This window comes from Monoraphidium neglectum, assembly GCF_000611645.1.
Source record: "Monoraphidium neglectum strain SAG 48.87 unplaced genomic scaffold scaffold00059, whole genome shotgun sequence".
NCBI classification, from domain to species: Eukaryota; Viridiplantae; Chlorophyta; class Chlorophyceae; order Sphaeropleales; family Selenastraceae; genus Monoraphidium; species Monoraphidium neglectum.
The window spans coordinates 5,872-19,586 of record NW_014013569.1 but is presented as its reverse complement, the minus strand read 5'-3'; the positions used below and the strand labels follow the sequence as shown (position 1 = coordinate 19,586).

General features: G+C 64.0%; 1 protein-coding gene across 1 annotated transcript; it reads left to right on the top strand.

Moving 5' to 3' along the window:
- Positions 1-754: 754 nt before the first annotated feature.
- MNEG_0690 (hypothetical protein) lies at positions 755-9,332 on the top strand (the record flags this gene model as incomplete). Its single annotated transcript, XM_014050823.1, has 12 exons — positions 755-829; positions 921-977; positions 1,118-1,627; positions 1,831-1,929; positions 2,164-2,433; positions 2,559-2,776; positions 2,952-3,168; positions 3,413-3,790; positions 6,089-6,311; positions 6,470-7,454; positions 7,608-8,349; positions 8,562-9,332. The coding sequence occupies 12 exons, from the start codon at positions 755-757 to the stop codon at positions 9,330-9,332; spliced, it is 4,545 nt and encodes a 1,514-aa protein (XP_013906277.1).
- Positions 9,333-13,715: the final 4,383 nt, after the last annotated feature.

Below are 13,715 nucleotides of genomic sequence, written 5' to 3'. Positions count from 1 at the left end.
CCGCCGGGGCTATCTCCCCCCCCCCCCCCGCCGCTTGAAAGACATCCCCGGCAACAATGTTACCGATTACACAATGTCATGACACTGCAGAAGCACATCCGCACGAGGCGTTTTGCTGACCAACCACACCACCCGCAATGACGTGCACACAAAATTTCAACAGTCATGTCGCACTGCCTGCTTATTGCAGATTCATTGTACAGCCATTATGGATGTAGAACACCCCCTGCCCTGTTTCTCTGCCGTTATTTCATGATATGCAAACCGGCGCCCGTGTAAGCCCACATTTGCTGTATTCTAAAACGCGAAATCCCTGCAGTTGCGGAACCTTGTTCACTTCCTGGCAGCTAGCACCAGCATTATTTCCTTTCCTAGCCGTTGCCCTGCCCCCACCCCCCCCTCACACAACCTATCTGAGCCCCCCAGCGGCCCCCACGCGCCCGCCGCCTGTGCAAACTAGCGCCCCACGTGGGGGCACCCCCCACCCCATCCCCCCATCCCCGGGCCGCTTGAAATCCTGGCTCTGGGTGAACGTCCTCCTCCACTGTGCACGTGATGGTCAAAGTGAGCCGCTGAGTATCACCACGTTCTTTGTGCAACAATAACCTTCAGTATCACTGCGTGATGCTCAGAGGGCACATGCAACCGACTAGTTACATAAGCACTGCCCGGTCAAAGCCCAACTCGGAATGCAGATCAGACTGCACGTTGCACGCTGCTCCGGGCGGCACATTCGTGTGTTGCAATTCTGAACATGGAGGCTGCAGTGGCGCTGCTGAGCCAGGACGTCCTGGGGCTGCAGGACGTCTGCACCCAGCTCAGCGTGAAGGTACGCGAAAGCTTGGATGTCATCTGGTGCTTTTTCAACATTTATTCTACGCTTGATCAACACCATCGATGCCTCGCTCGTCCGGGCGCAGCTGGAGCGCAGCGAACAGAGGGGTGATGCACTGCAGCAACAGCTGGATGCGGTGCAGGTGCGCAACATGCCGCAGCGAAGATCCGCCTATGCGAGGAAACACTTTGATCAGGGAATTTATGCATGGGTGTAGAGACTCTGTCGCGAAGCTTGGTGAGGCCCAACAGTCATCACCGCCGCGCTCCCATCCACCCTCAGACGGAGCTAAGGCTGCAGGCGCGCCGCATATCCGTCGCCGCCCAGCTTTCCCTGCCGCTAGGCCAGCTATCGGCAGCGCCAGGAGGGGTTGGCAGTGGGGTAGGCGGCTCGGCGGTCCAGAGCCCGCGCAGCCCGCGCATCGCAGGGCCCATGGCGCAGGTTGGCGCAGGCCTCCCTCCGCCCAGCAGCTGCAACACCCCACGTGGCGCAAAGGGCAGCGGGCCACCCTCACAGCGTGCCGGTGTGCTTCCCGCAGCGGAGGGCGTTCTTGCGAGCTCCAGGGCCGCCGTGAGCTCCTCTGGCGCTGGAGGCCCCGCCATAGAGCCCAGCAGCACTGCGGCTGGCAAGGCTGCGGCGGGAGCCGCGCCCACGGCCGCCGGCAGTGCAGTGGAGCGACAGGCAGCGTCCAGCGGCGTCGCAGATATGAAGGGGTCGGCGGCGGTGCGGCGCACGCCGGGCGGCGAAGTGGGCGCGTTTGGATTGCTAGAGAGTTGGGGCCAGGGGGCGCTGGTGAGTGCTTCGCGGCACACAAAAAAGGCGGAAAAACGGAGGGCAATGAGGGCACAAATCAGAGACTCCCTGGGCCTGACGACAAGGTTGCCAACAGCATGGGAGAGTGCAGTGGCAATTGCACTACGCTGAGCTTGCAACCCTACTGGCTGCTTGGTCGCTGAGTTCACAGAAGCACAACGCGCCTGTGCTGATGTTGCCAGGACCAATGCCCGATGGCGTGTGAGGCGCTCTCGGAAGCAAAGGCTGCTGCCGCTGCTGCCGCCGACGCCCTGGCAGCGGCGCAGCACGCGGGCCGCGAGGTGGCGCAGCTGCGCGGCCGCATGGGGCAGGCGGACTCGCGGCTTGACACTCTCTGGCAGGCGAGAGCAGTGGAAGCGGCGGGCAGCAGTCGGGAGACCTCATGTGCTTAGCTTGGGGGCAGCCTGCTTGACTCATCGGCGCACAAACTCGGGAATCTTGTGCTTTGACACGGCGTTTTGGAGAGAACATGGGAGGATCCTTGCTTGCGCTGCTGGCCCACCCTCACTTGGCAGGTGCAAGAGAGCGACCAGCAGCTCAGGGCAGCGGTCGGACGCCTGGAGCACGACTGCGCACAGGCCTCGGCAGCGGTATCGCGCCTGGGCGCAGAACTGGCAGCGGCGCACAGCGAAGGGGCCCACGTCGCAGACAGCGTGGGGTTGCAGCAGCAGCGGCAGGCCCAGCTGGAGGACGGCCTGCGGGCGCTGGACGCTCGGGCGGCGGCTGCGGAGGACGAGGCGGCGGCAGCCTCGGCTGCAGCTGAACAGCGGTGGCGGGAATTGCAGGTGCGCAGAGCAAGCGGCATCTTTCAGGACACACGGCTTCAACAATCAATTTGGAAGGTCCGGCCTGCTAAACACTGCTGGAATCGAATTCCCCTTCGATATTTGACTTTGCTGTGTGCATGCAGGCGAGCACCAACCAGCTGGGTGTGAAGGTGGAGGGACAGCTGCAGCAGCTGCATGCAGCGCTCGACACCCAGCGCTCAGCGACCAAGGCATTCTCCGCGCACTGCAACAACGCGCACGAGCGGTGCGAGGAGCTGCGACGCGGCCTTGCCGCGCTGTCAGGGCGCACGGATGCGTCGGTGCAGCAGCTGCGGGAGCAAACGAGCGCTGCCGTCACCAGGTGGGGGGTTGGGGCGACAACACAGCTGCCGCTGGTGGTGCTGCTGCAGCAGCGGGTTACCTGCAGCATGGTCGTAGGGGAGGCGGCGGTTCACAGCGAGGCTCGCTGACAAGCGCAAACCGGGAAACCTTTCGAAACCTGTGCAACCCCCCTTTGACTGTGTTCCAACCTCCAGGCTTGACCGTGCAGAAGCATCACTGCTGCAGCTTGGAGATCAGGCGGGGCGCCTGTCCGGGGCGGTGCAGCGCGCAGACCTGGAGGCGGCGGTCGCCGCAGCAGCGGCAGTGGCGGCGCAGGAGGCCGGGGGCTTGAGGGGGGCAGTGGCAGGGCTGGAGGCGCGGCTGGAGGCGCTGCCAGGGGCACTGGCCGGGCGGGAGGAGGCAGTGCTCAAGGTGAGGCAGATGCAGCGTTGTTGGAGTTGTCAGGCGGTGTGATGCACACAGGGCTTCGTGAGTGGTGACGCCAGCCCTGTTTGATGTACACAGGCCTGGCGCGATGCAGATATGTTTGCTTTGATGTTTTGATCAGCATGCGCTAGCCAACGGCCTCAAGTTGGCTGGACCCCGATCGACAGTCTTTGAGGGTACTGCCCGGCTCACTTTGCAAAACCTCGCCCTGCCCGCCAAAAACCCCCAGGTTGACCTGCGCCGCAAGCTGTCCAAGGTTCGCAGCGACTTTGACGCGGCCCTCGCGGCAGTCCAGCGCGCCGCCTCGGAGAATGCAAAGGCGGCGGTCGCAGGCATGCAACCGCGGGAAGCCGCCCGGCAGCTGGAGGGGCGGCTGGACGCGCTGGAGGCGGCGCTGCCGAGGGGGCTGCGGGTGCTGGGGGAGAAGGCCGCGGCGGCCCTGATGATGAAGGCAGATGAGGTGGCCCTGGAGGAGCTGAGGCGGCGGCTGGAGGACACTGCAGCACGCGCAGCAGCAAGGGCGGCGGCGGCGGAAGCGGCGGCCTCGGCTGCGGCGGAGGCGGCGGCACAGGCGGAGCACGCCGCTGAGCGCGCAGGCGGGATGACGGTGGGCCGCTGCAGGGGGTCCCACGACCGAGCCAGTGCACCAGTGGAGTCCCCCGCTTTGGCAGCCGTAATTTCCACACACCAGATTGGCAGCCAGCAGCAGGAGCAGCAGCAGCAGCAGCAGGAGCAGCAGCGGCGAAAGTCCTCTCATGTGATAGGGTCCCAGGGTGCATCAGCCCCCGCCGTCCTAGCAGGCAACCTCGCCTGCAGCCCTCAGCAGCCACGGTCACAGGCCGGCAGCGCCAGCACCGGCGGGACACGAGCCCGCGGCAGCGCGGCACGCAACGCGCGGCGCGCGCTCGACGAGGCTGCCCGGGATGAGCAGCAGCGGCGGCTGTCGGTGCCGCCGCCTGTAGCCGGGGTGTTGGCTGCGCAGGACCTCGATGACCTCATCATTACAGCTGCTGCCCCCATGACGGCGCCATTCACAACGACCGAAGCCGCGGGCGGCCCAACAGCTGTGGCCAATAATACAGAAGTGGTAGCAGCAGCAGCGGCTTTGGAAGGTTGCAGTCCCTCTAAGCGTGGCGTCAGTGCGCTCGACAATGCGGGGAGCCCTGAGGCTCCCGGGGCGTTCTCTATTTTGTCTCTAGACCGCGGCGGGGGGAGGGTTTGTTCCGCAGCCGCCAGCACCATCAGGCCTGGAGCCTCAGCAGGACGCCCTTTGCAGCGGATTGCGTCAGCGGCAAGCGCAACTGCAACGTGCAATCTGCGGTACCAGCGAGGCGCACACGGGACAGCTGCACCAGCCATGGCTGCCCAAGGCATGCGAATGCAATGCCCCGTGCTGCAGCCAACCCGCACAGACCAGCTGCAGGTGGAGGGTATCCAGAGCACGTAGTGGCAGCGCTGGCAGTGTGCATTAAGATGCAGTGTTGTACTGTATGTGCACATCATGTGCAATGTTGAATGCAAATGTCGGGCTTATCCCTGTCGTGTTATTTGTGGCACATTTCTGTTCTATTGTTTGCATACGATGACTTTGTGGCTTCTCATGCAGTATTGGGAAGCAAACAGACAGATAGACAGGCAGGGTCGTCAAACCTTGCTAGCGCCCATGAAACGCGCAGCATGTCGGCACAACGCCCGCTTTGGGGAATGAGCCTATTTGGGTGCATGAGATCATCTCAGCTGCCTTGCCCATCCTTGATGTCGGCTCACTGCTGGCACAGCACTATCGCGTGCATGTGGGGCGTGGTTCTGGTGCTGTCCGCACACCCCAAGCACTCCGTGACATCCCCGGCCGTAAACAATGAGGGGAGGAAACACTGCAGTTGGAACGTTGCACCTTGTGAGATGGCAATCTCAGATGGTGACAAGGGACTGGCTGGTGCACGTCGGAAGCAGCCCTGAAAGCTGGCATGTTGGCACTTTTAACCTGCAGGGTGATGGTTTTGCCTCTTGCAGCTCAGCACAGGAATGGCTGTGGCTGTACAATCAGGAGAGCACGCGCGGTGATGAGTGAACAAACGGCTTGACCGCTTGGTAACGGCACTGCAGTTTGCAAGGGGAGGGCGGATTGACCACCTGCCTCCGACATAGCGTCATTCCAAGGTGCGCTGTCTCTTGCTGGCCAATCGCACTTCGTTCCTTGTCTCCCCCCCCCCCCCGCCCGCCGCCTCGCGGCCCTGGATGATTATGTCCAATCACTTCAGGATTACCACCACTCCACTCTCCCGCAGCGCAGTGGTCAACCCCTTGGATGTGGGTCACGGATGCTGACCTCCAGCCTTTCAGTCGCAACGTGCATGTCGCGCTCACGCGCGCCCCTCCGCGTTTGTTGCTAAGGCCTTTGCTGACAGTGCGCCAATCGCCAAGCTGATGCTGCCTGTGAGCCTGCGTGCTAGGACAGCGGCCACATCCCGCCTGACCTCATGTAATTAAAGTAATTAAAGTACAAGCCACGATCTGATTAACAAGACCACGTCAGCCCAACAGGGCTTGCGAAACCACCCCCCTGCCAGCAATTTTTACGACAGCGAGGTCCAGAGATGCGGGCGGGCATGCAGTGACGGAACTTGGCGGCATGCTGTGGGGGCGGTTGGATGGCCCCAAAACGGACCAGAATTCATCAGTAAAAGATCCTGCGATCCTCGTATTGCTCAGCCCGCATCGTGCGCGATCTATTCGGCGCAGCACTCGTCCTCAAGTTGCACGCGACTCATCGGGACAGCGTGAAATGCCGAGTCGCTGATAATAAGATGCAGGTGGATTTATGACGCACCTACCCGCAATTGACGTCGGCCACTTGCACCCATTGTGTCAACGCGCTGCGCGCACTCGTCGCCGACCACCGCAGGGCGTCGCTGCCATGGCTAGTGACACCCACCTGCAGCTGCTGTTTTGCTGCGCCCACGAGGTCGAATCGTTGCTGCTGGCAGCGCACCGGCTGCGGCAGCTGTCACCAGAGCTCGCCCTCGAGGGGTCCATCGAGGGTGCTGTGGTGGCATGCCTCAACTTGGACGGCAGCGTGGCGCTGCGCAGCGTGGTGGCGGTGCTGCGTCTGACACTCGCGTGTGATGGTGAGAGGTCCCGCTGTCCTGGTGCTGCAGCCAGACATGCCAAGAAAACGTGGTGACTGCTAGCCTGCTTCCAAGCACGCCAGACAGGCGGGTGCGAACAACGCAGCCAACCTGCACAACTCCTTTTAGCAGCTCTGCACCCAACATCCCTGCCTCAGGCACGATCGACAGGGAGTCAACACTGCTGCGCCTGTGGCCGGGCGAGGCGGTGCCTGTCGCCCTCAGCCGGCTGCTCAGCCAGAGCGGCCTCGCAGCAGCAGCACCGGCGGTGTGGTCGGCGGCGTTGACGGCATTCAGACAGGCCGAGAAGGTGTATCATGCGGGCAGAGGCAGCAACATCGCTAGCAGCAGTGCATACGGCGGTGGCGCGCACCTGGGGGACCGCGCGTCATGCGTGCTGGTTGCCCTGCGCCTGGCCAAGCTGGCGCTGCTGCAGCAGCCGCTGGCGGAGCTGTCGGCCCTGATGCAGCAGGCTGGGGCTTCGCTGGGTGACGCTGTGGCGCTGCTGGGTGCAAATATTGGCGGCAGCCACGGCGGCGGCGTCGCTGCTGGGTTGCCGCCTGCCCTGCGCTCAGAGGCCCTTCGACTGGTACACACAGTGGCGGTGTCGCGCTGCCAGCCGCCCGATACCGAGGCGTTGCAGGCGCTGCTGCAGCAGCTGCACCAGACAGAGCAGGCGCCTGGCGCTTGGGGCAAGCAAGACCAGCAGGCACAGCAACAGCAGCAGCAGCAGCAGCAGCAGCAGCCGCAGCATTGGGAGCAGCAGCAGCAGGAGAAGCAGCAGCAGCACCACCAGCAGGAGCAGCAGCAGCAGCAGTGGGAGCAGCGGCAGGAGTGGCGGCGGCGGCAGCAGCAGCAGCAGCAGCAGCAGCAGCAGCAGCAGCAGCAGCCGCAGCCGCAGCATTGGGAGCAGCAGCAGCAGCAGGAGAAGCAGCAGCAGCACCACCAGCAGGAGGAGCAGCAGCAGTGGGAGCAGCAGCAGGAGTGGCGGCGGCGGCAGGAGCAGCAGCAGCAGCAGCAGCAGCAGCAGCAGCAGCAGCAGCAGCAGCAGCAGCAGCAGTTGCAGCAACAGCAGCAGCAGCAGCGCATGGAGGAGCGGCCACACATGTTGCAGCGCGACTGCGACGATGGCTTTGCCAGAGAGTGTACACTTGCCTCCAGTGCTATGGAGATGAGCAACAGCCTGCAGGCAGGGCAGCCGCACCCCAATCAGCAGCAGGAGCAGCATGCCGAGCCGCCACTACAGCCAAGGCAGAATCAGCAAGCAGAAGCGCGGGACTCTCGGCACCGGTGCAGTTCCAGCGACGAGAGCAGCCGCCACCGCAGCTGCAGCAGCCAGCGCACACCCAGTCGCAGCCGCAGCAGCAGCGTGGATGCGGGCAGCTTCCAAGCCCCGCTCGCGGATCCCACGGCCGTGCGGCGCTGGGTGCGCGCGCTGCCCCCAGGCCACGAGGCTCGGAAGGAGCTCTTTGTGTTGGAGTGCATGCGGCACGGCGGCGGCTTCCCCCGATTTGTGGAGAACACTGCGCACCGTTGCGAGCTGTCTGAGTTGATGCTGGCCCTGAGCATCATCTGCGCCGCCAGCCTGTACGGCTGGCCGCCGCAGCCGCACGCGGCGCAATGGCGGCCTGGGCACCGCGCCTGGCGGCAGGAGATTGGGCTTCAGGTCGCGGTGGACCTCGGTGTTTTGTGGGAGATGCTGCCGCAGGCGGTGCAGGGGTTGATCCACAGACATTTCGGAGGCGGCGGGGGCGGCGCTGCAGCCGGCGATGCCGCCACTCCGTCCTCGCTGGCGCGCTTCATCTCGCTCTGCTGCCGGGCAGTCCGCCTGGTGCGGGCACCGCCGGGCGGTGCACCAACGGCTGCTGCGCTGGCGGCCGGCTGGGACCAGCACCTGCTGAGTCACGAGCTGTTCGCGCAGGAGGTGGCTGCACTGCAGGCGTACGCTGTGGACGCTGCCGCGGCCTCGCGGGACCCAGAGCTGCCCATTCTGACCGTGATGGGCATGTGCAGCCCCTCCCTGAAGCTCTACGCACAGGTGATCATGGAACGACAACCTCCCGTTGATCCCTTACCCCATCGCTCCTCCCTTCAACCCCCTCCCGGCCCCGGTCGTGTAGCCAGGGGATGGTGTTGGCAGGTGTTGGGCATGCTTGCGCTAGGAGCCCCTCGCGCATGCGCGCCTGCGCTGGAATGTGCTTTCAAGTGGGGCTCACCCCATGCGACTCACACCTGGACCATCTGCCGCAGTTGTACTGGGAGCCGGGCACCTTTGCAGCGGCCAACCTGGACGTCCAGCAGCTGGTGGTGGCACGCGCAACAGCCCGACCCAGCGCTCTCGCTGTTGTGATGCGCCCGCAAACCTTTGCGCAGCGCCAAGGCTCTCTCATTCGCATCCGCGGTGGCGCAGAGCCAGGCGTCAACTTCTGGCGGGGATCTCGCCTGCCGGAGGGGCTTGCGGCGCGGTGGCTGCGGCGAGAGGCGGACAAGGCTGCCGCCAGGCAGCAGCGGCGGCGGCAGCGGCAGCAGGAGGAGGAGGGAGAGGTGGGGCCTGAGGAAACTGGCGGGGACCCGCGGGCGGCGGGGGCGCTGGGCGCGCGGCGTTCGCCGTCGCCGAGGGAGGCCAAACGGCGCCGGCAGGGGGCGTCGCCAGCGCCCGCGGACGGCGTCGCTGCTGGCGAGGAGCGGCGGGCCGAGCGCGGAGAGGGCCTCGGCGAGTGGCCCGCAGGGCTGGAGCGCGGCGGCTCACCCCAAGCCGAGTACGACCCCACCGCTGATGCCGCGGGGGCCGGACCGCGCCGCACCGTCAGCAGCAGCGGCGCCGCCGGCAGGCAGTGGACGGCGAGCGGCGAGGGCGCGCGGTCCGAGAGGGGTTGCGGCGGCCTGGCGCAGGAATGCCTCTGCAAGCTGCGGCCTGTGATGAAACAGATGAAGCGGCCGCGGCTGGAGCTGGGGAAGGTTGGCAACCTCCTCAAAGGCATCATGGAGCGCGAGGGGGTGGGTGGACTCGCTCCTGCCTAGTAGCCAGGGGGAAGGGGGCGGTAGGGGGGTCGTCGTGACGCACCTGCGCAGGCACGGCAGCCACAGCGCCATGCTGTGTGCATTGCGGGGCCCGCAATGCTGCCAGGCAGCCAGGTGCACGCTGACTCACACGCGTGAGCCGCCACCCTTTGGCACGACAATGCTCAAGCCTTTGCTAACCACGCCTCTCCCCCGCTAACAACCACATTACGCCGCAACCTCAACGCACAGGGCGGGCGCAGTGGCGACCGCCCCAAGCTTTGCCCTTTCATCGAGGGCCACCTGCATGGCTACCTGGTTACCACCCAGGTAGCGCGGACGACATGGATGGTTGAATTGACGCCCGACGGCCGCGACGCATCGTACAACCCTTACGTGTGCCGCCACGTTTCTGCGGAGCACTGCCCTGCTGGCCTGAGGTGCCCTGCAATACACCTGCGCCCATGATGCCCCTGGCAGCGGCGGTGGGCGCGGGCGAGGAGGGGTGCGAGACGGGATGGGAGGAGTGCGATTAGAGCGCATGCGGGTGGCTGAGGACCGCCTCTGTGGCAAGCAGTGGCTGTTGTTTGCTCATGTGTAGTTGTAAATGGGCAACATCAACACTGCAGCTCATGTGCACAAAGCCCATATGCCAGTCCCCCAACCAAAGCCTTGACGACCGGTGTGTGCGCTTGCTTGTTGATGCCTGTTGTTTGGGACCTGCTGTTGTGCTTGTGCATAGACTGTTTGGGAGTCCTTTTCTTGAAGTCTTTCTTGATTGTGTCCCGCGAACGATGGATGCCGTTCAGATACCAATGGCATCCAAACTCGATTATGTAATCGCTGCTGAAGACTGGTGTAGAGGTGACATGGATTCCATACAAGCGGGTTGTATTGAAACCATTAAGCTAAGTGAACAGGAAATTCTGTGCGCTCGTGAAAAGGCATTCAACAAAAGTTGGGGTACACTGTACTGTTGGGGTACACCGTACGGGCAGTACCGCAGCGTGCTGGGCGGGCGAATCGAGGCTGGATCCAGAGGCGCATTAAACAAGTGGGTGGTGGAGTGAAAGAATTGCATAGGTGCATGTGCGTTGTGGCGCCATGTGACTGCTAATTCATGACTTCACTTGCCCGGTGCGACACATGCGCTGCCTGGATGTGACGGCTGAAGAGACTCATCGCACACACTGCGTCCACAGGGTTTCCCATGGACCCACAGAGGCAAACTCAGGGTTTCGTCTCTCAGTGTGGACACACTGAGAGGATGTAGCAAGGGGGCAACCGTCGCTGCGGTTAGACATGGGTGACAGCGGGGTTTGGACGCCAAGGACCAAACCAAGGAGGGTGAAAGGGGCTTGGAATCACGCCAATGCCATGGAACTCGTAACCCCGCTCCCGCAGCCCTCAGCAGTGATTCAGCAATCCCATCAACAAGCATGAAAACACCCCGAACGCCGATGCTTATCACCTTGTGTGAACTCCTAAACGACATGCCCACCTGCAGCCAGCTCAACCTTCACAGGTGCGTATGGGTCACAGCAGGTCGGACCAGTATGAGTGCGTGGGCCCTCTGTGTCGCGACACGAATCTAGCATGGGCAAGCGCAACCCGAGGTGCCTGCTGTGCTGCGCGAGTGAGCCGACAACACTGCAGCTGGCAGCGCACCCGCTGCACCGGTCGACGCCCATGCTGTTCCTTGGGGTGGTGCGGGAGGGTGGGGTAGGGACGATGTACAGGCGGACGGGCAACGCCGCTCTCCGCTGCGTCATGGCGGTGGAGCGGTGAAGGGGCTCGCTTTGACGCCTGGTGGTGCGATGACTGCAGAACGGCGGGCAGAATGTCACCGCGCTTGGGCAGGACAGGCGTCACTACCCGCAACAGCAGTGACGGTGCAAGTAGCTCGCCCTGGGCGCTGTGCTGTCACGCAATCACCAACCTGTTGCGCTGTGCCTGAACACCGTGGCCCGCTGCAAGGCCTCACATGCCAAGGCGATGGCAACCCCAAGCTGCCTGCAACAGGTGCAGGGGCCAAAACATGCTGCTCTGGCCTGTGCTGCGCTGGCAACTTTGCCACCAGCCATCTCAAGCCTTCATTTGTGACACCACGCCTACCTCAATGAGAGGTTGGTGCGTGTCATCTGACCGCATTGCAGGCTTCGATGCTATCAACGGCTGCACCCGCCCTGCCAAGATTTTCGCCTGTATGTGCTGTTGCAGTCACGCACAGGCGATTTCAGGCTCCACACAACCCGGCATGCTCGCTGCGCAAATTTCCTCGACGTTCTACAACAACAAGCAATTTTGCAACGACGGATTGCACGCAACGCCCAAAAGCACATTTCGTGGCACATGCGTGGCATGTGCGCTCTCCATTCAGCGCCGCGTTTCGAACAACATCGGCTTTCACGATGGCAACTGCAATGCTGCATGAGCTGCAGCAGATCGCAACGCTGCACAAGCTGCAGCAGAGGTGTTAAGGTTCAACTTCATTTCCAAACAGTGATCTTGAAAACCACGCAAGAATGACTGCTGGCGCACCACCACCATAGTAAGCTGTGGGCCACAACAAAGGAATGCTGCTTGTGAACGGATCAAATGTGCATGGGACTGAGGCGTTGATTGGCAGCCAGCCATCATCACCCAAAGAACGATGGGCCAAAGGGCACCACAAGAGGCACAGCGTATCCCGCCTCAGCAGGCCTTGCCTGCCAGAAGTTGTGGGCAGCATCGTGGTCGGGACCGCCTTGCGCGCTCGTCACTCGGCCGCACCCCATTGCTCCCTCCCCGCGAAGGTCCACGCCGCGGCGGCCGTCCTGCTGTTCTGGGCCTTGCTTCCCGCTGCCGCCGACGCCTGCAGCCTCTGGGCGCAGCTTGAGCGCGCAGCCCCGCTTGTCAGCGTCTGGGTGGCCCCTCACCACCTCCCACCGGTCCCCCATGGCCGCCTCCACAAACGCCTCCAGGCTCGGGAAGAGCTGGCCATGGGGTTGAGCGGGCAGGATGTTCGCATGTGTGTGTGTGTGTGTGTGTGTGTGTGTGTGTTTGCACATGTACGTTCAAGTTACACAACGCTGATGCTACAACGCTACATCCCATGAGCCTGGATGGCTCCAGGAGCGGGCGACCGCGGAATCTTGTAACAATCCTGATCCAAATCCGTGTACGTACGCAAGTGTATGTGTTTGTGTGTGTGTGTGTGGGGGGGGGGTATACAGCTGGACAGTGTGAGAAGGAATGGTGGGATCAGACCCGGCTGCATCAGAGCCCTGCTGGACGACAGTCGCCGCCCGACACAAACCCTGCCTCCCGCCGCCACAGCCAGAGCCACGCCTGAGCAGCGCCATGCCGCAGCCCGCTGTCACGCCAGCATGCCGCCCCAGGCGCCGCGCCCGCTCACCGAGGTGTACAGCCGCAGGCAGTCTGCGGAGCGGCCCCCCTCCCGCTCCGCCGCCCCCGCGAGGGCCCCCGCCAGCGGCAGCGCGCACCCCGCGCCCTCGGCATCCCGCAGCATCTGCAGCTCGAGCCGCAGCCTTGCGTCCACTGATCTGATGCAGCTGGCCAGGAAGGAGTGGCGCAGGCACCTCGAGGCCTGGCGCGGCCGCCGCAAGGTTTTCGGGGCGGGTCGGGGGGCATGGTGGGCACTGCTGCGGTGCCGGCAGCATAAAGCATGAAGTTTGAGAGGGGTCGCTCCCGCATGCGCGGTGATGCTGAAGGCTGGCGACTGCTCGATTTGCCGGGCGTGTGGGGTCGTTGAGTCCGTGCTTTCAACAACAGAAATGACGTGCTGGCATAATCGAGCCCCTCTTGCCGCCCCACGCCTGGGCTCACGTAATCAGCGGCCAGCCGGACAGACATGGTATCCACGAGGTAGTGGAGCGGCACGTTGCCCCTGGCCGCCCCCAGCACGGCAAAGTCGGCGCCATCGGTGCAGCCGCGTATCACAAACGCAGGCGGCACACGCAGCTCCTTCTGGGGCACCCAAGGCCGCCACGGCCCCTCGCCGCCGACTGCTGCGGCGCGGGCGCGGGCTGCGTCCTCGCGCACGGCGAGGTAGCGCCACTGTGGGTTTGACGGGCGCAAGGGCGTGGGGTTTGGGGTGGGGGGTACGCCTGGGGGGTACGAGGGCGTGGGGTGGGGGTGCCGGGGTGCTGGGGTGCAAGAAGGGGGAAGAGGTGACGGTAACTCACGGCCAAGCGGCGGCAGTTTCCCCCACCACAAGGTGAGCCCAATGCGCTCAAGACACGGCCCGGTGCGGCCCTCATCATCCCCCCCATCATGATCAACCCTCCCCTCGGCTCACGAAATTCGCAGCCCCCAACACCCAGGGGGTAGCGCAAGGGTCTCTCGCGCTCTCCAACCTTTGCCTGAGCCCCCGCGACAATACCCCCCTGGGCGCCCCCCCCC